Source organism: Phaseolus vulgaris, chromosome 8 (genome assembly GCF_051622355.1).
Source record: "Phaseolus vulgaris cultivar YP4 chromosome 8, ASM5162235v1, whole genome shotgun sequence".
Classification (NCBI taxonomy): domain Eukaryota; kingdom Viridiplantae; phylum Streptophyta; class Magnoliopsida; order Fabales; family Fabaceae; genus Phaseolus; species Phaseolus vulgaris.
In genome coordinates, this window is record NC_143505.1 from 52079146 (window position 1) to 52104877 (window position 25732).

General features: G+C 32.4%; 3 protein-coding genes across 13 annotated transcripts; 1 reads left to right on the forward strand and 2 right to left on the reverse strand.

Moving 5' to 3' along the window:
• Positions 1-498: 498 nt before the first annotated feature.
• On the reverse strand, positions 499-5284 carry LOC137826230 (uncharacterized). 7 transcript variants are annotated; one of them, XR_011083437.2, is made up of 8 exons: positions 5098-5284; positions 4959-5010; positions 3492-4357; positions 3286-3415; positions 2650-2790; positions 2455-2569; positions 1896-1953; positions 499-837 (listed from the first exon to the last, which is right to left on the reverse strand). XR_011083437.2 is itself a non-coding variant. In XM_068632120.2 (7 exons), the coding sequence occupies exons 1-6, from the start codon at positions 5160-5162 to the stop codon at positions 2486-2488; spliced, it is 1275 nt and encodes a 424-aa protein (XP_068488221.1). In that variant the 5' UTR covers positions 5163-5283; the 3' UTR covers positions 499-837; positions 2455-2485. The 7 variants fall into 7 exon arrangements, 2 of the variants coding, with proteins under 2 accessions (XP_068488221.1, XP_068488219.1); XR_011083438.2 differs by having other exon boundaries at positions 3286-3397; positions 5098-5283; XR_011083435.2 differs by having other exon boundaries at positions 2650-2745; positions 5098-5283.
• Positions 5285-7133: 1849 nt separating this feature from the next.
• On the reverse strand, positions 7134-12072 carry ATG13 (Autophagy-related protein 13). Of its 3 annotated transcripts, none has more exons than XM_068629293.1 (5): positions 11647-12072; positions 11257-11348; positions 9785-11059; positions 9522-9703; positions 7134-7842 (listed from the first exon to the last, which is right to left on the reverse strand). In XM_068629293.1, exons 2-5 carry the CDS (start codon positions 11257-11259, stop codon positions 7530-7532), a joined length of 1773 nt encoding a protein of 590 aa, XP_068485394.1. In that variant the 5' UTR covers positions 11260-11348; positions 11647-12072; the 3' UTR covers positions 7134-7529. The 3 variants fall into 3 exon arrangements, with proteins under 3 accessions (XP_068485394.1, XP_068485395.1, XP_068485393.1); XM_068629294.2 differs by having other exon boundaries at positions 11257-11424; positions 11647-11663; XM_068629292.2 differs by lacking the exons at positions 11257-11348; positions 11647-12072 and having other exon boundaries at positions 9785-11219.
• Positions 12073-22642: 10570 nt separating this feature from the next.
• LOC137827000 (protein CHLOROPLAST J-LIKE DOMAIN 1, chloroplastic-like) lies at positions 22643-24828 on the forward strand. Of its 3 annotated transcripts, none has more exons than XM_068633172.2 (5): positions 22643-22997; positions 23032-23054; positions 23305-23417; positions 23502-23585; positions 24776-24828. In XM_068633172.2, exons 1-5 carry the CDS (start codon positions 22966-22968, stop codon positions 24779-24781), a joined length of 258 nt encoding a protein of 85 aa, XP_068489273.1. In that variant the 5' UTR covers positions 22643-22965; the 3' UTR covers positions 24782-24828. The 3 variants fall into 3 exon arrangements, with proteins under 3 accessions (XP_068489273.1, XP_068489272.1, XP_068489269.1); XM_068633171.2 differs by having other exon boundaries at positions 22645-22997; positions 23284-23417; XM_068633168.2 differs by having other exon boundaries at positions 22646-23054; positions 23318-23417.
• The last annotated feature ends 904 nt before the right edge of the window (positions 24829-25732 follow it).

The following is a 25732-nucleotide window of genomic DNA, read 5'->3' on the forward strand; positions in this document are numbered from 1 at the left end:
ACATTCCAAGATGCCAAAGGCGCCGCCATAGGAAAACTGCATAGTCACCGCTACAAGTCACCGCCTTGTTGTAGCGGTGGTCAGAAAATCCATAACTGCTTAACACTGGTTTAAACATAACCTAAGCCTACTTTGAATAGTTTCTCATTCCGGAATTAGTTTTAGTAACCATGTCATTCTAATGTGTAGCCCCTTACTTTCTTTACTTTCTTTATCACATTGCTAATAAAAAATGAACATTAATAGTAGTATTAGTAGCTGCAAAGATGGATCAAGTTAATACAGATCAGTCCAATTTCCAATTATTGAGCACTATTAATTCTATAACATAACATTGATTTCTGCCGAACATCATGTACTAACTATATTTGATTTCAAACTTAATCATTAGTGTTCATAACAGAGAAGAAATTAGCATTGCCATCTGGTTTCCAAACAGAAAACTTGTACTGGCTAAGTGAATGACGTGAATAAAAGCCTGAAAAATCACAAAATAACTAAAGGAAAAATCTCACAGATCGAGAGCCTATACTTTTTGAGTAAAAGGGAAAAATTATATACACCAAAGTAACATTCTATTAAAATTTTCCAAAATAACTAAATGAATCAACATATGCTATCATCAGAATTTTGAGTGTGAAAGCAGAAGCAGTTATGGTAGAGAGGGACCATTATGCCAATATCAATTAAAAAGTCAACTAAGGCTCCAAGAATAAATAGTGAAGACCATGGCCAAGAGGGTGATGCTTGTAGATTGTAGAAACAGTTGCTTCCTTTATTGGCTTCAATTCTGGTTCCATTATTAACCGGTCCTGGCAATATTGCATGTTCAAGCTCCTGAAATGTAACAGCAGGGAAACTGAAATGAGTCATGCAGAATCAAGCAAAGATAATAAACTTTTACTAGGGAAAAAAAGACTTCAATGAATTGAATGATTTAATTAGTTAATAGTGTGAACATAAACGTTGATACAATACAAGTATTATCAGCTGTTAAACAATTGACAGATGAGCTTAATCAAGTACTGCATGGATAAAGTTATATCAGATACAAAAGCCAAAGCAGTAACTTCTTGCAACTTCAGTTCATTTTCTTATCATCTGACACATCTTCAAGCACAGAATATGATCTCATCCTTATTGGTCATAGTCAAGGTTATCAAATCAAGATTTAAATCATGAACAGTCAGCTGTTTTTGAATCATGAATCATAATTTGCATTGCATAGTAAACTTTAGAACTCAATATATTAATTTTAAACTAGAAATAGATAGAGAAACCTAACCATACGTCTCATAAAACAAAATTATTAGTTATATTTAAGTTTGTGAAGGTCCTATTTTAAAAGAATGGAAACAAATTAATGAAACAACTAAACAAAGTGTATGCATTGAATGAGTGACAAATAAAAAATAATAGAATAATCAAATAAGTTTATAAGTGATTATTCAATTCCTTTGCATTTAACAATTAAAACTTTTCAATCTAATCAATGACTCGTGATTCGTATCGATGATACAAAATTGCACCCATTCATGTATGAATTGTAGGATTCAAAGTCATTAGAGATTTATCATATGATAAGAATCAACAAGTAACCAAATAGAATCAAATTTTAAGATTCAAACAGTGAATCATAAGATTCGAATAACTAAATCATAGTTAAAGCGTTATTTCATCTTGACACATTCACGAAAATAAGAATTTCCTTCTCATCCTATATCGTATATGTTGTGAAAATGGATTGCATTTCTGAACCAACCCAGATATGACTAAAAAATGCCACGGAAGTCATTCTAGTAGTAAAAAGTATAGGATGCAAGTCTCAAATCTCTGCACCTAAATGTAAATTCAATAAAACTGCATACAATTGAAACCTCAATTCTTTCCCCTACCTGTTTAGAATCTCACTGCAATTGCAGCCGTCTAAAACCCAAATTTGACGTGTTTCATCTGCATATATGTTAAACCAATATTTCATCAAAAGACTGTGGTTCAAAATTTTACCAGGTAACATTGTTACACTAGTTTGCCCAAGACATTTAGGGAAAGGGGCACATAAAAAAGGCATCGAAAGAGACCATGAAGGAGATATACTTGGTGAATTAAAATCCTGATAAAGGTGGCAACTTTAACAAAATCCTAATAGCAAGCAAGCTTGATATTTCTTTTTCAATAATTTGATTCACATTTTCAAAAGGTGCCATTTGATAATTAAAATTTCCATAGGCATTACTTGCCCAACTCAATAATACAGCAGCAGTATACGTATCAGGTTTATGATGTATGTGCCCAAGACCTCAAGAACAACAAAATATTTATAACGAAGTGGAGATGGGCTTGGCTATGTGGAACAACAATCTGTTTTTTCGTCTCCAGCGTCTTTATTATAACAAAATCAATCAGAAAAAATGACAATAAAAATAGTCATATGATGTGAAATATAGATGGTACCTTGATGTAGCAAGGTCCTTCGTATGGTTCTTTAAAATTCAAGGAAGACACTATCAATAGTCTTGAGTTTCTCCATCTCCTCCTCACTGGCAATTCCAGGATCAACATAACACAACTGAAATAGAAACAATATCATCTAGCCTCATCACATAATGCTGCAGGTTAATTACAAATTGTGGTTAAAAAAAGAAAAACCTGGTATTGTTGTTTCTTTAGTGTGTGCACTCCTCTTTTTAAGAGTTTCTGCCATCCAACTTTCTCCGTAAGAGATCTTTCTAGTGCACCCGTTCTCTATAATGATAAGTCAACATTTGAATGGATGTCATCCCATCATTACTACATAACATGTATATTCCAGATTACTTCTCGTAATAAGCACACACAAAAAAGTGTAGGAAGAAAACATATCTTAACCTACTTCAAATTGCATATCCTCACTTGCTAATCCAAAGAATACAACCGATTAACAGAAAAACTAATTGAAAGGTTCATATATTACGGTAAGGGTTATATTGGACCCTGATACTTGGACACTGCACACACTAAAAACACACTCTTAGCATACAAATAAAATAATATTTTAACTATTTTCATTTTAATTTTTAATTTAAAATATTATAATATTATTATAAAGGATTGTTGAATAGTGTTATTTACTGTGTCCAGCGTTAACAAAACTTTTTTCGGTTATATTATAATTAAAATTCGGTAAGCTTGGTAGTTTGACCTGTTTCAATTGATCAAGAAGCACTTGTAGGATATGCAATAAGAGAGATTACTCGCATACATCTAAATAACCAGAAAATAGAGATTAGCAAGAAAAAATATTACATGACTGGGATCCAGAACCAGGAGATTGTATTGTGGAATTCCAGACCGTTGATGTTTGACTTGAATTCCAACTATTGTTCTTGAATGTCCATCGTGCTGAAAGTACAGTGGCCTATACAAGAAAAGATTTCTAGACTTAAAACATCATAAGAAAACACGATTGTCTGCAAGGTCAGAACATGTGCACCTAAAATGCAGTCACCTACGTTTTCTCACTGATATGAACATGTTTATGATCAAATTGAACTGTGTTTTTATGAGAGAAGTAATTCCACACAAAGTCCATAAGAACTTGGTGACCCTCGTTCAGTTTCTCAGTACTGTATAGTTCTCTATTACCACTACTTTCTTTATCCACGGTGTCACCAATCCGGACAAGAGAAGGACATGACTTTGCATCTTGGCTGCAACTTGTTTGAGCAACACCACGAGACACGTATCTATCCATTGGTCCATAAGTATTTGGTGCTTTCCTCTTCCTTCCATCATTACTTTTCACAGGCTCCTTTACAACACTTGAACCAGGGACAGATAGATAGAGTTTCTCAGATTCCTTAGGACCAAAATCCACTACCCTAGCCCGGAGACCAAAAGAACGCAAAAGAGCAGCACATTCAGTAGCTCCAATCCATTTTTTTGAGCCATAGACAGCATGGTTAAACTGATCAGCGCCAGCTGCATCAAAACCCCTTTCCCAAGCAATCTCAAGCCACCTCTGGAGTGATGGGATGTCAGGAACAAACCCTGAAAGGCCAAACATAGTTTCTTTTGCTTCTGGCCTTTGTGTCATTAAGTGAGAGCTAAGCATTTGAATGTTACGCCAACCACAACCCCATCCAACATCCTGAAACTCAAGGCTCTGGAAATGATCAACATAACATGTCAAAATGCTTCTTGAATTTTCAGCCTCAGACTCCAAACAGTCTCTCAACAAGGCCATCAAACCTCTTTCAACCTTGTGAAACTCTCCCCTTCTTTGCCAATCAACTAAGCAAGAGATATTTTCATCCATTTTCGACACCACATCTCTACCCCTCACTTCTCCACCACCATCAAAATGCAAATCACTAGCCTGAAGAATATGAAACAACACAAATTATGTGTCACTCTTGTCTTGACAAAAAGATGAAAAAGTGGTCCACTTTAGACCATATATGTAAAAGAATTTGGTTCCTTTAAATGTAAAAGATAGTAATAAAACTTACTTCAACAAAAAGTATACTTTCCATTAAAAATAAAAAGATAAAAAATGTACTTTGGACTCCATATGTACGTTCGTATTGATGAATTTGGTCCTTCTCAACTTCAAAAAACAAGATGATTTTTTAGAGAGAAAAGACTAAATTCACATTTTTTTTAAATGTGAAGATCAAATTCACCATAAAATATAAGTAGTTTACACTACACATTTTTCGCTAATAACAACTTATGTTTAAATAAAAGGGTAGCATTTCATAAAAAAAGGGTGGGGGGGCAAAAGATAATAAATAATTGCAATCTAATACAGCAGAAAATGGAAACAAAATCACATAAAAAATGAACCATCACCATTCATAAAACGAACCACTTTCAAAAAGGGTTTAAAAAGAATCAATTTTTATTTTCTGAGTTTCTCAGATAAACCAAAAATGACGGTGAGGTGAAGAGGGAGAACGAGATGGAAAAAGGGGTACCGAAGGAGAATGATAATTGGCCTCGTCGTCGTCGAAATGGGAGTTGGCGTGCCTGCAATTGAAATGAAGCAGTGTCACTGAAGATGTCATGCATCAAAGGGGAAATAAAAGAATGACAGAGGGAGAGAGAGAGAGAGACCATTGGAGTTCAGAGGAAGGAACAGATAAATGACAGAAGGGGCAAGTGGATGAATCCATGTTCATGAAATCATCAAAATTGAAAGAACAACGAACGAGGAAAGAGGTGATGTGAGGTTAATGGAAGCCCCTTCCTTTCAAATGTTAAAGGCGGTAGCTACATTTGTTTGTCTTCCTAATCTACCAATTTCTAACTTCTTTTTGTTTTCAAATATTTTCTTAATTTTTAATTCAAATATATTAATAAATCAATAATATTATCTTTATAGGAAAACTTAAAATAACTTTATACTCTCATCCAATTATAAATTGTATTGGAAAAAAAGTGCTTGATGTAGGTAGGTGACCTCTACTCTTGGGCCAATAAAGTGAATCATGTGTTGTGCCCAGTTTTTTCAATAAGCCTGTTGATGAAATAATTAAAATAATTTTTTTATACGTTAGTATAGTATAAGGTTACTGGTAAAGGGTATTTTTGAACCTAGCGGTACATATAGTACATGTGGTGGCTAGGTCAAGTAAATGTTTCTTTTAACCTAAGTATGTGTGTTCTATGGCACATAGCGGTTAAGTTGCATGCATGGTAAATGATAACGTTGCACCATGAGGAGGGTGCCTAGGTAAGACAAAATATCTCCCTGTTGTTGATGGTGCCCTGCTGACAGGTGATTGTTCTGTTATTATTTATGCTCTCATTAGAGATAAAATTCCTTTATGTTGTAGCACCTCGAGAGAAGGTGTCCATAAACAAAATATTTTCATGTTACGTATGCTTTTAGTTGAGATTAGATTCTCATGAGAGAAAGTTGTTACTAGAGATAAACTATAAAATGGACTTGAGACCCTAGGTAAAGGTACATTGCTTTTGAAATTGAAACTGAATAATTCTTAAATTTCAGAAGAGACAGATGGAGCTAGAGCTAGTCACCAGAGTCAACCGACGAGAAAAAAACAATAATATAATATTTTTTAAATCATCTAATTCAAACAAATAAAAGTGGTTGGTAAAATAAGTTATTAAATTTGCTTTCATTTTGTAGAAAAAAATGTTTTATGTAATTCTAATTTTGGCCTTTTAATTAATTCTATCTCCTGTATTTGAAGAAAAAACAATTTTGATAAAACAATGTAGCAATTATAATAAATAGTGCAATATTAAAGGGAGATATATGACATTTTTTTTTATTTAAATCCAATAGTAGAAACAAAGAAAGGTAATGGATTGTAAACTCCCACAATTAAATAATTTAATTCAAGCAAATTCACTCCTATGTTAATTAGAGTTCATTTTGAGAGTAATTTTTTTTAGATGGTTTCATCCCTAAAATATACTCTTTTTTATTTTTTAAAATATTATTAGATTAATTACCATTACATATTTATTTTATGTTAAAACTATTTTTTTGAAATGGGAAAACCCCACTATGGAATGTGTGGACTTGTTATTAAAGTCTTACATAGCAATTATCCACGTGCAAAACGTTTACTAAAAGACAATTTGTTGAAAATAACACTTTACGAAAACAATAGATTTTGATGCCACAGAACAACGTATGGTGTAAGACAATCTTTTACAATAAATCCATATGAAAAAATAATACGATTTGATGCCACAAAACGACGTATGGTGAGGGCGTTGTCCAATAACATCCTTGTCTTGCTTCCAAACATGATCTTGAGATATTTACTATGAAACTTGTGGCTTAAATCTTGCCACGTAGAGATGGATCCTGCTGGTAGCATCTGATTTAAGTTGAAAATTCAAAGGCAAAAAGGGTATAATGATGGGTAAATATTGATTAATAGACATGTTTGGTTTTAGAGAGAATAAGTGTGATCATAAGAAATCTCTATCTTTAATCTCTATTTTTCAGTTCATTTTGGTGATAACTAAATTGAAAATATCTTCCTTGATTTCTTATTTGATGAGATTACTCTACACAGAAATTAAACTTCTTTACTTGTTCTAAGATAATTTCAAAATATTAATCAGCGTATATAATCAAATATTAGTAAAACTGATTAGCAACAATATAATGATAAAGAAAAGTCAATATACATTCAAAGCAGTGTTTGCCTGCATGCATCTTTACAAAGAAATTCAGCAACCTTTTCTTTCAAAACACAGTAGTAACATTCTTTTTCCAGTCTTTGTCATTGCCAAATACAATAGGCATGCAAGTTCCTCATTTCATAACTACAATGTCTATAAAGACTGAGAGCAAATTAGCATAATTTTAGTGATTATAAAAATGGTGTTTCTAGCCAACCAACATTCAGTCAGGATATGTACACAAATCCATTGGATCTTTCTCTTCCCAAAAGAAGTGCTTGTTGTTGTGTATAACTGTAATTGATTAGTACCACTCGTAGTCAGCATCACTCCCTCAACTATTTTATAACCTTGATGATCAACCCAACATTTTAGCATGCTCAAGCTTTATGCTTGTTCAGGATCCTAGTGCCACTCTTGGAAAGAAGAAGGTCTCTCATCTCTCTGTAACCCCTGAGCTCTTCAAGTGCATCTGCTGTCTTTCGTGGCATGAAGAAACCAGAAGCAGTGGCAACTCCTCCATCAAACTCGGCCTTTGGGGAATGGGATGAATAGCAGCTTGGATCTTGGCGCAAGGGAGGCGCTGTCCTGAGCATGTGCACAAGAACACCAACAGCAGCATCTTGTGATTTTTTTCCAATTGGCATTGATGTTGAAGTCATCTCTGCACCACTCTTCCCATCCACATTCTGACTGTTTATGCATAAAATGAACAAAAAGGTTGGGGGCAATAACATAATCAGATGCTGAAACACAAATCATAAGTATTTAAAGAAGCATTAGAAGAGTTGATCGAAATCGTATAGTAATACAGCATTCCCCCCAAACTTCTAACAAGGGCTTAAGTAGAATTGGCAAGGCTTTTTGCCCATACTAATAGAGAATAACCAAATGACCATACCACTGCTAAATATAATCCAACAAGTGATCATCCGTTCCCAAAAGCCAAAAGGATGGCTCAATAATATAAAAAAATGGAACTTTAGGACCATGTTAGTAGCAGGATTATTAATCACATGCAACTACATGTTCCTATAGCATGCCAGCCCTCTATAAGTTGCCAAAGCAGAACCCATCATTATAAATTTTATTGCATAGCAAGCACAGGCAAAGGTAGCAATGCAGAGAGTCACCTCCCCGGTACTAATATATGAAAAAAGTTAATGCAACCACGATTCGACAAGCATTTAGCAAGCGCAAGTTTTTTTGGTAATGAGCAATCCCGAGTTTTAACAAAATCATGTAAAACTGCCTAGTATTTAAAAATGATGACCTGCCATGTTCTGGCAACCAGATGGAAGTCAAGAAATAACTAGCACATAAAAGATTGTGTCAAGCTCTTTAAAAAAGATGGTTTCATATTTAGCAATTAGTAGAGCTCACGCTTACTTGTTCTCAAAATAAACCAGGAGATCCCAACTTTATCCACAGGAGTACAAGCAATAGCTTTTTTTTTTTATGGAAGTGGATGGACAAATAAGCAGAAAAGGTATATCCATCCAGTAATATAAAGAAACCTTTGTGTGCAAAGAAAAGAGTTTTAAGTAATTATATATGTTTCTAAGCTTAATCAGATTACATAAAACAGAGGAATCTACTAGACCGGCAATTAGAAACTTCAGGAGATATAAGGTTGCTTGGTGGTAAAAGTAGTTGGGAGGGAGGGATATTCAAATCCCTCCACTAAATAAACAAAAAGATTAGAAACTTCAGTTATTTTTTCTTCTGGATCCCATCCCACTGTAGGAATTAAGCTCTTTATAACGATGAAGTCCTTTTGGTCTCTGAATTTTCCTTGATGCAAAGGATTGGAGTTTATAGGCTACATAGACCATTTGTTCAAATTAACATGGACATACAAAATAAATCTATGATGCCCCCATATATGAACTTCTCTATTAATTAATTAAATCTTAGTATAAAAGCTATCAGAATCTCAGAAATAATGATTAGGAAACATATCTACGAAATTCCGCATAACAAATCCATTATATCAAAATAATGCTTGGTCTTTTTCTTATTCATTAGCACTCCGTGGAATAATAACAGGGTCTTTGTCCATCAAATACATATGTCTAGAACCTCGTTGGCATTTAAAAATATCAGTCCTGAAAATGCAGAACTTCTTTTACCATTCTGTACATGTAAGCAGATTAAACTAATTTCTAATGTGGCACAAATAACACATCAATTATAATCTTTAACAACCAAGAATGGTTTAAAAATTACGGATTGATTAAGGGAGGCTTTTAGCTGAAATTATCATTGAGGAAGGAAGGAGCTTTGCTAAAAGTATAACACTGTTCATATTGTCCACTTATAAATACCCACTCCACGAATTTAGTTGTGAGTGACAAAGTTTATCAAAGTACCTGTATTGAACATCTGGTGCATCAACATCATCAACATCAAAAGGACACGAAAAGTCGCCATCATCCAACTCATCCTGAAATGATAATCTACTTGAGGTTCTTGAAAATCCAATGCGTGGTGAGCCACTTGAGGATAACAATCCTGAGAACCTCCCTGAATCATCCTTGCTATCTCTGACAAACTATGCAGCAAATACAAGGCTTATCAAACAGATAAAAGACATCTGAGTTTAACTACAGTAGAAATGAAGGAACAGGGTTACCTTTTGACCAGTCCTTGAAGCTTCTAATTTCCTGAGTGACTTGATTCCAGATGGAGACTCATGGGATGAACCATCATTCCTTCTGGGAGATAAAGGAGGCAGAGAATTTCGACTAGGATCTGAAAAATTAGAAGAAAGATTACTAGTGCTTTTGCCTATTACTGAATGAGGTATAGTTACAGGGGCAGTTCCAGGGCGCATGTGAGTTTGCATTGGATTGATAGGACACAAGTATGTAGGTGGCGATGGAGATGGTGAAGATGAGAATGGAGGAGAAAGTTGATACTCATCATAACTAGTAGATCTTTGCTGATTCAGTATTCGATGGTTGGGTAATCTGATGCCATAATTATCAATAGGTGGGGATGGATAGTCATAGGGCTTGGAAGAACCTCGATACACTGGTGGGGAGCCAACATAAGGATGGTTCAGTACAAAAGGAGCTGCTCTATGGAAGCCACTAGTCCAGCTGTGAGGACGATCAAGTGGTGAAGAAGATGGTGGTGCTATCCCTCTTAGTGGAAAGGAAGTGGGCCGAACACCCTTATCCGAGACGGGGAAAGACCTCAAAGGGTCAGTATTGGGGCTTCCAACATAATCAGTAATTATTTTGGTTGGCAATGAAGCTGAACACTCAAGGCTGAACTCAGATAGTGCAGTTCGGAAGGTCACAGATACACAAAGGCGACCAGGAAGAGCCTCAATAGGAGTGAAATTATGTTCTTCCATCATTCCCCCTTCTGCCCTAGAGAAAGGATCACTAAATGAAGAGACCTTGTAAACAATATCAAAATTACAACTATGACTACATGTGCTTAACTGCCTAAATATCTTTTGCGCAGGGAGAAGCCTCATTTGAGAATAAAGAGCTCGGAAAAGTACTATTGACTTCTGGTATGTCTTCTTGTAAGAGCTAGTAATGTCACCTGTTTGAGGAGCCACCACACGGGGACAATCATACTGAACAACCCACCTCTCTATGACTGTCTCAACAGAAGAACCAGCCACATCATGAACTAGTATAATGTCAATTATCATTGGATCCATTAAATTCCTGTGCCAGAAGTTCAAGTTATCCAGAGCAGAAGGCCTATCACCTAATGCCAAGTTAAACCACTTGTCACTCCTCCTCACACGAGAACCCATGGACAAGTCACCACTTCTATCATGGGGGCGTAACAAAGGCACCCTTGAGTCCAAAATTATGTGCAAGCACTTCAGAAGAAATTGATAAACAATTTGTTCCAACTTGCCCAATTCAGGCTGCATGTTGTTCTGCAAATCCATCCTACCGTTAAGTAAAAAATTGAATTCCAAATCAAATACCCCCTCTACCCAAGAACATATTTTTTCCACAAAAGGATTCTTTCCAAGAAAATTCCACTACTTGTCAAACACACTTCGCCCTCCCTCTCTCTCTCTCTCTCTCTTCAAATAGAAAATTCCACAAACACATGAGATAAAGAACAAACCATCTAACCCGCACAGCATCACCTAGTGTTCACCACCAGAGAAAACGAACCCCACCAGCATCAACCAAGCAAAGCCGGAATCGTGGATCACTCTGATAATGCAAAAACAACAATCAGCAAGCATGTCCGCACAGTAACATGCCAACGTCATCAACAAGCAAATTCCAACTACAATGCAGATATACACAGCCCCATGAAAGAAAAATCAATTGGATACACAGATCACACGGGGTTTTCAAGTAATCAACAACAAAACAATACACCTTAATTTTCCAAAAAACAAAACACCATCACCGCAACATGAACACGGGGATCTAGGAATAAAAAACAAATCTTTATCATGTGGGTAGCAACAGAAAACTCCAGAGAGGGAAAAAGCGAAGCACTCACATATTAGGAGAAGAGGAGACGAAGAAGCGGGTGATGGGTATGGTGGCATTTGAAGAGAGACGCCATTGGAGAAGGAAAGGTTGCGTAGAAAGACACAGTGCCGTAGCGTTCTCTCTCTTCAACTCCTAATTATTAATTACTATTGGTATCATTAATTAGATTAGATCCATAATAATAATTATTAAGATAAATATATTTATACAAATGTTGTGTATTTTAATAGATCATGTTTGAAAATGGAGTGAGGATAAGTTAGTAGTAGTAGTTAAAGGTGAAGGATGATGATGATGATTATTAGATAAATGTTGAAAATTGTAGGCACAAAGATAAGAAAGAGGTTTGTTTCTTAACCTCAGGTTCCCTATGTTCTCTGTCTCAATTGGCCAATTTTTATGATCCAAAAACCAAATTCTCTGATTGATTGGTGTCTTTCATTTTTATTTCCTTTTCCAAAAAATAGGACTGATTCTGGTTGGTGGACTGATGGTACAGACTCTACCTTGCAGAGTCACAACAAAACTGGCTTTCATATTATTATTTTTTTCCTATGGTTTTGGGTAAAATTAAGATCTGCAAAATCATATCTATGTATAATACTTTCTGCATAAAAGGCAGAACAGTGAATTTCATCTCCCAAAAATATGTCATTTTGCATTAATTATTAAATTTAAATTAATTAATTAATAGTTCTGAATATAATTTTTGTATATATATATATATATGTGTGTATGAGGCTTTTTGAGAAAATAATGTCCTTATAAATGGGAAAAATAAATTTTATAAATGCACAGTAAATAAAATTAGCTGATACGGAAAGCCATTGTTTCAACTACACGGTTTTAGAGAAGGGATCTTAAAACATTTTCAAGCAAAATTGTAATTAAAATTCTAAATTTAAAATCTGAATCTCGTAAACAAAACTCTTAAAAAAAATTATTTTAATACCTAAAAGATTAAGAATGCAAAAATATTTCAATCTTAATATGATGTTTTACATTTTTTAATTATAAAAAAATATAAATAAAAATTAGAAAAGTGTAGATTTTACATAACTTTTGTATTTAAGAAAAAGTTAGAAGAATATCTTAAAAAACTGATAAAACAAAATTTGAAAATAAGATTTAATAATAAAAATTTCGTAAGATTATATTAATTACACTTTTCTTTTATCTCTTGTTATATAGGAGAATCACATTTTTTTTCCTAAAAGAAAAACTTGCATACATATTTTATCTCCTCCTAGTACGTAGTGCCTTCCTCCATAACAGACATGAAGTTGACCTTTTTGTCAATTTCTCTTCTGGTATCAGTTGAATAATCTTGAAATTGAATAAAATAATAAAAATATTAAATTATCAGGAAACAAACATTCATTAAAACAAAAATGGTAAATAATGAAAAAAATACAGTCATCATTGACAAAGTCTTCTTTATGTAAATTATAAACTAGTTTAGTAATGGAATTTTCAATAACAAAAATTAAGTAATTGAAAACTAATCCCTATTATTAGAAAAATGATAAAAAAAATTATTAAATTTAGTAACTAAAAAAATTAGTTACTATAAGGGATTAATATAATTTAGTGATCAAATTTTCAGTCACAGTCGATCACTAAAATTGCTCATTAAATCGGTTATTAGTTTTAGTTTCTAATTAATTATTAAATTGGTCATAACAAATTTTATTAATAATTTTGATTAAAAAAAATACTATGTATGAATTGTAATAGTAAAAGAAAACTACAATGTGTGTACTGTAGTAGTAAAAGAAAACTGTAATTTAAGAAGAGTTCTCAAGTTATTTTTTTTAGTAGATGTCAGAGTATAGTCTTTCTTATAAGCCAATAGATTTCCCTACATGTAAGTCCATTTAAAAGATTAGTATAAGCATATTAAAATTAAATAAAAATATTAGAATAAATAAAATATTTTTGGAATATCATAAGGTTTCTTTATTTGTGTAATATTGTTTATAAGAAAAAAATTGGTTTGACATTTTCCTAGTTCAAACATCAAAATAGTCACTTAAATGATTTAACTTATCGTTTAAGCGTCTAATTGGGAGATAAAGTAAACAAACTCTCAAAAAAGAGAGAATTGTTACTACTTTTATTTTGTGAGTAATCATCGGTCGCCTAAACCACCAAAACTCAAACGGAGAGGATGTCTCGGATCATGATAGGTCCCATCCTAAAACCGGGGATGCCAAGGAATTCACATGTTGTTATGCAAGTCAAGGGTTCATAGTCACTTTAGTTACGACTTCTATTGATGATCTTCATGTGAAGGTTTATGCTCTTGTGGATGTACCAACCTCGTTGCGTCTTACCGGTTAAATCACCTGCATATTCTAAAGCACCAATTAAGACTCCAATTGATGGTCATCATGTGGAGGTCTCTACTATTGTGACTGTACCATCTTCGTCGCCACATACCTCCCCTCGGAAGGCTAAATCTCTTGGGGATGTTAAAGCACTATCGTTGGTCCTGCAAAATCACTTTTCCTCTCTTGATGGTTTGGAAACTACAAATGTTGTTTCAAAATTTTGGACTGATCCTAATGAGATAGAGAAGGATGCTAGTGATACTAGGGAGCAAATAGTTTGCACTAAAAGAAAATCAGGGAGACCACTTAAGGGGACTGGTAAATCCAAACAAACTGCTAAGGCAGTTCTTTCTACAATGTCACAATGAAGGTCTCTTTATTTTTCTGGAATGTTAGAGGATTGGGAAACCACAAAACTGTGGAGATGTTGATTAGTTTACTTAAACTACGTAAACCCCTCCTGATTTTTCTTGTTGAACCTATGATGTTGTACACTGATGTTTTCGACGTCCTTTTCAAATATGTTAATATGCATTTGGTGGCTACGTCTCCAATTGTTAATAAAACTACTAAGCTTTGGTGTTTGTCGATTCTTAATCTTGTCCAAAATTTCTTGGTCAATGATCAATTTATTTATATAACTTGCTTTTTGCATGATAAATGTTTTAGCTTTGTCGGTGTTTATGGTACTAACACATACTTGGCTAAACAGTTTTTGTGGAGGGATTAATTTCTTCACAAGGCCTTGGTGTATTCGAGGAGATTTTAATGTTGTGCTCTCGGCGGATGACTGTAAAGGGGAGTGGCTCCTAATCAGGTTTCTTGTAATCAATTCCTTGATTGGATTAATACTAATGATCTTTCTTGTATGCCTTTTACTGAATCTTGTTATACTTCGTGTAATGGAAGAAGAAGGTTGCATAAAATTCATAAAACACTGGATAGGGCTTTATGTAATGGAGTGTGTCTGGATGAATGAGATTTTTGTACTTATCAAGTTCTTGTTAAAAATTGTTCTGATCATTCCCCTATTTTTGCTAGTCTTGCTAGTAATTCTTTGAGGAAGGTTAACAATTTTCGTTTCTTTTTTATGTGGCTTCAGGACACTTCATGTCTAAAGCTTATTCATGATTCTTGGGTTAATAAGGTTGTTGGTTGTCCTATGTTTATTTTGCAACATAAGTTAAAAATGTTGAAAATTGAGCTTCGAGACTAGAATAAAAATTCTTTTGGTAATGTTCACAATGCATTTTTTCTTCAGCAAGGTCTCCTCCTTGGTATTCAACAAAACTTAGAGACTGTTAGTTTGTCTGATATTGATGAGCTTCTCTGTCAAGAAAAGATTGCTAAGGAGGAGCTTGATCATGCTTTTCACTGTCAATATTTGTTTTGGAAAGAAAGGGCTAAGATGTTATGGTTCAAAGATGGAGATCGAAATACTACTTTTTCCATATTGTGGTCAAAAGGAGAAATAATTCTAGTGGGATTCATTTTCTACGGATTAATAATGAGGTTACCGAGGATCCTAAACTCATTGAGGATCATATTTTGGACTTTTATAAAAATATTTATGTTGATTCTATTTCTAATGCTCCGGATACAAGTAATATGGAAGATTTTATTGGTTCTTATATTCTTGAGCTAGTTTCCTTTTAGGAGAATATGATGTTGATTAAATGTCCTGATTTTTTGAAAATCAAGACTATTGTTTTTAATCTTAATGGTGATAGTGCTTCTGATCCTTATGGTTTTGGTGGTGTTTTCTATCATTCTTGTTGGGACATTATTGGGACAAATGTTTGCAATGTTGTTCAATAATTTTTTAAACAAAATTGGGTTCTCCCTAGAATGAACAGTAATGTGGTATCTCTTATTCCTAAGATTCAGGATGCTGACTCCATTAAAAATTACAGGCCAATTGTTGTTGCTAATATCAAATTTAAGATTATTTTCAAGATATTGGCGGATAGGCTTGCACTTGTAGCTGCTAGAATCATTTCTCCTAATCAATATGCGTTTGTACAAGGTAGACAGATTCAGGATTGCATTGGTATTGCTTCTGAAGCTATTAACATGCTTTTTAAAAAGGTTAGAGGAGGTAATGTGGCTTACAAAGTTGATCTTCATAAAGCCTTTGACTCTTTGAGTTGGAAGTTCTTATTATTAGTTTTGACATGCTTTGGTTTTCACCCCTCGTTTGCCGGTTGGATTAGTAGAATTCTCCATTCAGCTATGCTTTTTATTAGAATAAATGGCAGTTCGATGGGTTTTTTTCCTTGCAATAGAGGTGTCAAACAAAGTTGTCTCCTTTACTTTTTTGTCTTGCAGAGGAAGTTCTTAGTAGAGGTATCTCTAAGCTTGTGAATGATAAGAAAATTTTACATATGACTAGTCCGCAAAGTTATCTCACTCCCTCTCATATTTTATATGTTGATGACATTTTTTTTTTCTGTAGGGGGATATTAAGTCTCTTGGAAATTTGAGTATTTTTCTTAAAACATATGGTGATTTTTTTGGTCAATATTTTAATAACTCTAAAAGTAGTTTTTTCACCATGGATAATTCTGCAAGATTTGTCACCAAAATTCAAAGTATTCTTTCTTGTAGTCATGGTTGTTTGCCTTTCAATTATTTAGGAATGCCTATCTTTGTTGGTGCTCCAAAGTGTCGATTTCTTCAACCTTTGGTTGATAAAGTCAAATTGAAGCTAACATCTTGGAAAGGTAAATCTCTTAGCATGATGGGTCGAATTCAGTTGGTCAATACGATGATTACTGGATTTCTAGCTTATAGCTTTAATATGTATAAATGACCTATTTCACTTCTTAACCAAGTTGAGTAGTGGTGTCGAAATTTTATTTGAACTGGTGATATTCTGAAAAAAAATGCATAGTCACCGTGTATTGAGATACGATTTGTTCTCCTCTTAAGAATGGAGGTTTGAAGATTATTAATCTTCGTCATGAAAATAATGCATATCTTCTTAAGCTTGCTTGGAACTTTGCTTATAGTAACAAACCTTGGTCTTTGCTCTTGAAAGCCAGGGTTCTTAAATCAAAATACGAGTTTAGAATGATTTATAGATCCTCATCTCTTTGGCCTGGAATTAAGCAATTTTATTCTACTATACTTGATTATACTTCTTGAACTGTTGGTACATGTTCTTTTATTAATTTCTGGAATGATAAATGGTGTTCTACTACTTCTTTAGCAAATATTGCAGGGTTATCTAATGGTGCTAGCATTCCGGATACAATCTCTCAGTTTTGGACAGGTTGTGACTAGAATATTCCCTTATCTTTATAGTAGATGCCTCATTTTTTTAATCATATCATGGTTAGGGAGGAACATGATATTCCTAATTGGATTATAGATGAGTCTGGTTGTTTCACTCTTAAATCGACTAAGACTTTTTTCTTGGAACCAGGAGTTCCCTATGGTTGGGGTAAATTCATTTGGTCTTCATCTATTCTGCCTTCCAAAACTCTAGTACTCTGGAAATTTTTTCATGAGCGATTTCCTACAGACCAACATATTCAAAATAAAAGTTTGCATATATGTTTTATGTATACGCTTTGTGAAAAGCATGAGGAATCTATTCAACATTTATTTTTTGAATGTTCTAATGTTTTGCATATTTGGAGTTGGGTTCAACAGATTTTCCTTACTTCTCATTTCTCTAATAAGAATGATCTTCTTTCTTTTATTAAGAGTGATGGTAGTCCTTTGATTAAGCTTGTTGTGATAACTTTTTCTATTTGGATAATATGGCGTATGAGGAATTATGCTAGATTTCAGGATAAGATTGAGGTTTCTAAGGCTATTTTGGTAATTAAATATTTAACTTGTCTAGTAGGAAATTCGTCTAAAGCTTCAATGAAGAATGACATGTTGGATTTCAACGTGATTAAGTTTTTTAGTATTAATACTCGTCGTGGTAAAGTTCTTCGTCCTTTTCCTATTAGATGGGAGTTTCCTTCACTAGGTTGGGTTAAAATTAACACTGATGGAGTTGCTAAGGGGTATCCTAGTCTTGCAACTTGTGGAAGTATTTTACGTGGGAGTATGAGGGAGTTTATTGGTGTTTTCTCTGTACTTCTTGAAGTTCAGACTGCTATGGTTGTTGAGTTTTATGGAGTCATACATGATGTGGAGGAAGCTCAAAAGATGGGGCTTACTAATGTTTGTCTTGAATGTGATTCTGTCTTGGTTTGTGTTGCGTTTACTGCTAGGACCAACATTTCATGGATGCTTCATAATCGATGAAATATTTGTCTTAATTACTGTGGGAAAATCAAGTTTAAAATTACTTATATTTTCCGTGAAGGGAATGCGTATGCATTTAAGATTTATCCATAGAGAATCATTTCATTGGTATAATAGGCTTCCATCTAGTTTGTTCTTAGAATTTTTTATGAATAGGTATAGTCTACCCATGTATCGTTTTTGTTAACATATGAGTTTTGGTTTAGTCCCCCCATATTTTTTGTATTTTCTTTCTTTTTTTCTTTTTTAAATAATATTTTTTCATGTAATGGCATATGATTGTTGTTACTTGAGGTGCCAGTCTAGTTGATATGTCAAGTTGCAAGTGATGCCTAACATGAAAGCTTTTATATATAAGAAAAGGAGAGAATATTATTACTTATCTCTTACTCGAACTACCACTTTAGTATTTAAGTTTTGAAGAGCACTTGAACCACCAAGTAGACATGGGTGCAATGAAACTTTGTATCAACATTAGATGTCACCACTTGAGTGACAAACTTATTGCTTGAGTGAGATATACTGAAAATTATCACTTAAAATTTTTATATAATTGAACCAAAACTAACTCTTACTAAACTCTTACTAAAACAATCATTCTTAAACTTTAACTCAAAATGTACCTATTTTTCTAGTTGATTCAATCTTTAAATTATATTGGAGCTAAACATCCAACATAAAAAAAAAAAGCAAACATTTCCACAATCATTTATATAAAAGACAATTATGTCTAAACTAAAATCAACAACAACATCTTCATTTTTCTAACCTAGGGTTTTACTCATCAATACAAGTTTAACTATATTAAAATAGTTTTCCTTACTTTCAAATTTTGTACTCTTCAAGAAAACACCCATAAAATTGGATAAAAGTTAGAGAAGTCTTAATTTACTTAAAAAAAAATTCTAAAATCAACCACATTACTACGGACCTAAACTAGCAAAAATGTTCTTAAGATTGGATCCACATGCAAGGAACTAATCATTCACATGCAAAAGAAAACATAAACATTAGCTAGAGATAGATTAACTAGAGATAGGAGACTTAAAACAAAAATGTAATAAAGTCAATTTGTCTTAAACTTTGCTACATTCTAGCTAATGTATTTTAAAAAAGAAAGGAACGTAAATCACTTCTAGAACCTATAGAGAAGTTAGAGGTTTTCTAAGTTTAAAGAGATAAAATGTTTCAAAGAAATGAAGAATGATTTTGTTTTAATATATATATTCTTTGGTGAGACTAATTGAAAGATGCTTTGATTGATTAAAGATGTTGTCAATACCAATTTAAAATGACTATAATCAATGATGTTTAACATGAAAACTTTTATTTAAAAAAATGTTATAAATCAAGTTGAAGTTGCTATAAATACTAAATTGAAAAAAATATGTGTTTCACTATTAAAAAAACATCTCTGAAGCAATCATAATAACTTGTGGATTGACCATTTTGACCCAACCTCATTCAATATTTCTTCGTAATTTAGACTTAAATTTTATTTTTTAAATTTATCTTTAAAAGATATATAAATTATTTCTTTAATTTATTGTGTTTAAATAATGTTATATGATGAATGTGATTGATTTTGATGAATTGCTTGTTGTATTATGTGAAAACTAGTAATTAATAGGGATGTACTACTGAATTGGTGAAGTACATTAAGTTGGTGGATTCGATATGAAATATTTATGATAATCCAAAATTATATAAATTAATGTATTGAGTGGTGAAATGTAATGGAGATTTTCTGTCATCTAGTGGAAGATGATACTAAATATTATAAAAAGTCACATTTTAAATGATGATTAACAAATGAAATTGATATTATAAGGATATGATTGTGAAATAGATTAAATAGATATACCAAGTGTTATTATCCTAGTTTATAACTTAAGTAGTATAATATATTATGTATGTTGATTTGATTTTTCGAAGATTGAGAGAGGAAGTGTATTGTTTAAATGTTTATTTGAGATAATTAATATGAAATATTTTTAATGCTTCTCTTGTAATTATGTTGACAGTGTTTTAGTCAGTTTTAGAGAGAAATATTTTATCTTTAATACACACAAATGTATATGTAATATTTTTTTAAATCTCTACGTGAAAGAATTGTAAATATGCTTATATTCTCACTTTCATTTGTTGTAGATCTTAACAATTACCTATTTATATATAGCCAAGAAGTGTGTTTTGTTTTATTTTAGTAATAATAGTGAGATTGTTACACATAATTTTAAATTTATTAACAATAATAAAGATGTAGAAGAAATTTATTTACAGAAAATGAGAAATACATTTTTTTTTGCAAATTAAATTCTAATTAATAAATAATAAAAATGTATTTAATTATATATACCAACAATTTTCAAAAGTATTTTTTAGTTGAAATTGTAAGATGCAATTGCAAATTAGGGTTTTATTATAGTTTATTTTATTTTTTCTGTGATTTTTATACTATTTTTTAAACCATTATACTATTTATTTTATTATTTTAACATTATACTTTAAGATATTGATAATGACAAAAAATGGATTACTTTTATTTTATTATTATTTTTAATATCTTTTTATTTGTATGAAAAATATTATACTATTTATTTTAATCATTAGAATACTTACATTTTTTCTATTATTTAAAGTATAATAATTGGATTGGAAATTTAAAAATGTAATTATAATTAACCTATAAATAATAAAAAATTAATTAATTAAAACCAATTATAAATAACTCAAAATATTTATTTTAATAAAAACTAAATATAAATTAACATAAAATATAATATAAAAATATTAATTTCTATGGCCATTTCTACATTTCTCATAAAACTTGACTAATAATTTTTTATATGTAAGATCTGATTTTAGTTCGGTAGAGATTTTTTTTTAAAAAAAAAAAGAGTTCAGTTTCTATTTTATGTTGAATAAACATATTAAAACAATTTTACTATTTATTTTTAAAAAATTCACGGTCTCTTCTAAATTATTTTCTATAAACTACTTTTACTTTTTAATCCGCAAAGAATTATTTTTAATCTACTGCAAACTAATACAAAATTATGATTCTATCAGTGTCTCTTCTAAACTCTTTTCTATAAACTACTTTTAATCTACTACACTAATACAAAATTATGATTGTATTACGACTTATTATATGGGTAATATAATATCAGAAAACTCTGCTCAATTTAGTTGAAATTATAAACAAGAAAGTTTATTTAAAAATATTTAACACAAAAATACTTATTAAAAAACAATTTCACATGAACTGATTTAGTGACTGTGATAAAACAAATAGAGAAGCTGGGAAATGAGAAAATGGTAGGAGTTGGGGTCCATGTAAGATATCTGATACGACAAAGGGAATTAGGTTAATGATAGCATGGAGAAAGATGTTCCAACTATAATAGAAAATTTATTACTATATTATTATGTGAATTAAAGGAATTCAAATGTTGTGTTGTTACCATATTATTGAATATAATGGACCATTATTTTTTTCTTAGTGGAAGCCGAAAAAGCATACTATATTGTGATATGATATGGCCATGTCTTGTTTGTGTTGGTGGGTTGTGTGGGGTATCACACATGCACCAGATAACGTATACATTAAGAAACTAAATTACTTGTTATTTACCTAAAAAAGGTGGATTCATTTCTTCGCTCCTATTCGATTTTTTTTAATCGACTCTCAAATAAAAAAAATATAGAGGGTATTTTAATTTTTTACAAAAAAATACCAAACAACTTCTTTAGAACTTTGCAACGAATGTCATCCTGCCTAGACAAGCATTTGAAATAGTGTCTGACCTCTCAAATAACACAAAAATCAACGATTTGCTACCATGTTAATACAAGTAGTTGGGCATTGAGATTAATTTGAGAAAGATAAAGACACATTTGGAACCTTGTTTTTTAACCAAACCCACGACTGCACTTGAGTCAGAGAGAAGATTTCGCTTGCATCCACTTTTGCTTGGTTAAACACTACCCCATTCTTGTGTTTCCAAATGCACCAAATGATGGATACACACACTCCTTTCCATAACTTATTATATTCTTTGCTGAACCAACTACAATAAAATTGTTCGAAGTGTTCCTTCAAAGCAAAATGGTTTACAGATATAACCCCTATCCATTTACTGTATGAATTCCAAACAACATTCGTGGTCGGACAAGATACACTACAAAAAAACGTGTATATGGTGGCGGTTATAATATGGCGGTTATTAAAAACCGCCACAATTTACTGTATAATACGACATTTTCGTAAGCGCCATAATCTTCATTCGAAATGTGACATTTAGAACCACCACAATTTACCTTCAAAATAAAATTTCTTCCGCTTTTCAGTCCCTCCATAACCTTAATCTTTTCCAAAGTTTTCATTTTTCCCTCTTCGATACTCTTGAAAATGTACCTCTTTCACTCAACCTTTAAACCTTCACTCTCACCCTGATCCTCTTTCAGTCTTCACATTCTTCTAAACCTTCTCAACCCCATTTCGTAAACCCTTTCACCCTCATCGTAATCCTTCCCTTCTCAGTCCTATTTCGTAAACCCTTTCCTCTCACCCTCACTGCAATCGTAAACCCTTCCTCTCACCCTCACCACAAACGTTCCCCAGTTGTATTTTGTAAACCCTCACTCACCGCCCCATTTCGTTATCTCAAATTTCAGACATAAACTGAGAGAGATAACATTGCATCGTTGCAGTGGCGCGCCCAATGGCTCTGGGAATCTCCAATATTCTGCACTGCCCCAAATTGAGTTTCTCTCATAACAATCTCCGTCCCAAAATTTCAACCTCTCTCAGGTCATCCATTCTCTCTCTCTCTCTCTCTCTCTCTCTCTCTCTCTCTCTCTCTCTCTCTCTCTCTCTCTCTCTCTCTCTCTCTCTCTCTCTCTCTCTCTCTCTCTCTCTCTCTCTCTCTCTCTCTCTCCATTTGCAAGAATTCGAAGAACGAATTTAGTTTTCGTTCGAATTAATTTGTTTTTCGCATACCACACGTTTCTTATGTTATCTTTGTGGACCTTGTTTCTAGGGTTAATAAAATGTAATTCAGTGTCGATTTTCAGGTTTACCCAGACAACAACATGGAGTGATAGAAAGATTATCTATGTTGCTGCATCTGTGACAGGGAGCTTTAATTCCGATGGTGACTTTAATCCTTATGAGGTAAAGAGTAAAATCTACTCTGTAATTAGTTCACACTTTGAAATTTGAATTTGTTTGAATTGTATCTTAGTTTCTGTGATGTAGGTGCTAGGTGTAAGCCATATTGAGAAATTTGATATGGTCAAGGCAACTAATCGGAAAAAGGGCGTAACTTTTGGATCATTTAAGGTAATGTAGGGGAATCTATTTTGCTGTGTAGTTATTATTTAAGTTCCATTTGAGGTTAAGCTATTTTTGTTAATTTAGTTTTGGATGTGTTTGATGCTTTCAATATTCACTGAACTTCTCTTGCAGGCATATACTTTTATTTTGAACATAAAGTATATTAAGATAAAGTTGTCCACTATCCTCGTGAATGATATGATGTGTGCCCGACAGTTTTTTTGCTTTTAAAACATTGGAACATTCTTTATGTGAGTTGTCTTGCTAAATACATTTTATTTCCTATTTGCTTAATGCAGTTAAGAGATGAATGATCACATGGTTATTGATTTAAAACTTCTTCTCGGTTACACGAGTATTATCTTTTAATACATATGATGTGAAGGGATGGGTTTCTATTGAAGTATGAAATAGTTGTGAACTAGGATAAGGATAGCTAGTTCAGTGCCATGTTTCTTAAATAGCATATGAATTTAGATTGGGTTATAAAATAAAATTTACGAAGCACAGGTGCAATATTAGGAACTTTTCCCCTTGAACAGTTGAAGGTATCAACTAATATTTCGTGAATTCATTATGGTTGATTGCAATTCAAGTGTTAGTTTATCCTTTACAATATAAAATTTCCATGAAGTTAGGTTTTTCATTATCTATATAATTAAGATTCATTTTGGTCCTATAAAGATATATGTGAGCTTAGATTGGTTATCCAAAGATTGTTGCTTTGATGATAATTAATGGCATTGGTTTTCCTTCAAAAAATAATTTGATGATAAAATGTGAAATTTTAAAACCAATTTAGCTTTTCTTTCTTAACTATAGTGTTTAGCTCAAATTTTGTGAAAAGAGATTTTGAGCAGACTTTCCATGTCTGCTCAAAGTTTGAGCCTCAAACAGCCATTTGTTACTTTTGCAACTTGGCATGTTCAATTGTGGCATCCAAGTGCTGATCTAGAAAAATCTATTCTCAAATAATGTAATCTATCCTCACTTTCACTTTTTGTTTCTACTATAAATTACTTTTGCAAGATTTGGGTCTAAACTGAAAATTTGTAAAGTGAGGGCAACTGAACCAACACTTATTTTATTTCTGTGAAGAATAGAGGGTTTCTTGATTACTATTTTAGTGTTTCATTTTTTAAAAACTTGTTGCTGCTATCTATTATGAAACATTAAGATTTTTTCTTTATTATCAGGAATGAGGCACTTCGAGTTGCTTTTATTCATGCTTATGAAAGTACTTCTTACGCAAACAATTCGAAAGTGTTCTATTTAAAGCTTGTCAAAGCAGATATAAATGGAAAAGATCAGGTGGAGAAAAACTATACATGCTAGTCTGGGATACCATATTCTTGCTTTGTCCATCTATACTAGTTTTATTTTAATTTTTACTATTTTATCTTGTTTTTCTTTTCTCTGACATGTTCTTTATTTTCACCTTGTACATAGGAAATATATTCTATTAAAATTCAAGGAGATCCAAAGCTTGGAGAAGGAAAACCCGAAAACCAAAACCATGCCATAATTTTCACTCGTAGTGAAGTTGTTCAAACTATTGACATGAATCAGGTGAAGACAGGTCTCATGATAATATTTTTTTCTTGTCCTCGTTGCCATCTTTTATACATTGTGGTATAAGGACAAATAAAAAGGAATTAAGGCAAAGAATTTCTTTTTAGTTTTATGCTTTGTCATGTTGGAAATATATTTTAGTTATATCAAAAATGAAAACTATTGCTATATCAGTTTTGGGTGGACTATCATTGTTTTGGCAAAGAAGCTCTTTTTAGTTCTATGCTTTGTGAGTTTTACTGACTTGTAAATAAGAACTTTCAGCTGCTCTCGTAGCTCTTCAATTCGGTGGAATAAAATTTTCTAAAATTTGAGGAGTTTATGATAGACTGCCGCAGGTTAGTTGTTTGTGCAATTATCTGAAATGTAAATTGTGAATAATTATTTCTAGTTAGCTTATCTAAAGTTCCTTTCTAAGAGTAGAATATTTATAATGGATAATGATATATACTACAACAGTTTTTTAATCTTTCTTTTTAGGGTAGAGGTGCTAATCTATATATCTTACAAGATTATGTGCAACATACATCAATTGTATATATCATTCTCATAACCTCTTTCTACTTTCTTTTTAACTCCAT

Excerpts from the sequence above, each read along its gene's own strand:
- ATG13 (XM_068629292.2), bottom strand. The coding sequence starts at position 11,071 with ATGGATTTGCAGAACAACATGCAGCCTGAATTGGGCAAGTTGGAACAA. Across the intron at positions 9,704-9,784 it reads CTTCAAGGACTGGTCAAAAG|TTTGTCAGAGATAGCAAGGA; the intron begins GTAACCCTGTTC and ends TTTGCTGCATAG. Across the intron at positions 7,843-9,521 it reads GCACCAGATGTTCAATACAG|TCAGAATGTGGATGGGAAGA; the intron begins GTACTTTGATAA and ends ATGCATAAACAG.
- LOC137827000 (XM_068633171.2), top strand. The coding sequence starts at position 22,966 with ATGGCTCTGGGAATCTCCAATATTCTGCACTG. Across the intron at positions 22,998-23,031 it reads ATCTCCAATATTCTGCACTG|CCCAAAATTTCAACCTCTCT; the intron begins CCCCAAATTGAG and ends AACAATCTCCGT. Across the intron at positions 23,418-23,501 it reads GTGACTTTAATCCTTATGAG|GTGCTAGGTGTAAGCCATAT; the intron begins GTAAAGAGTAAA and ends TCTGTGATGTAG.
- LOC137826230 (XM_068632118.2), bottom strand. The coding sequence starts at position 5,162 with ATGAACATGGATTCATCCACTTGCCCCTTCTGTCATTTATCTGTTCCT. Across the intron at positions 5,011-5,097 it reads CCTTCCTCTGAACTCCAATG|GCACGCCAACTCCCATTTCG; the intron begins GTCTCTCTCTCT and ends TTTCAATTGCAG. Across the intron at positions 2,746-3,285 it reads TGGTTCTGGATCCCAGTCAT|AGAACGGGTGCACTAGAAAG; the intron begins GTAATATTTTTT and ends TTATCATTATAG.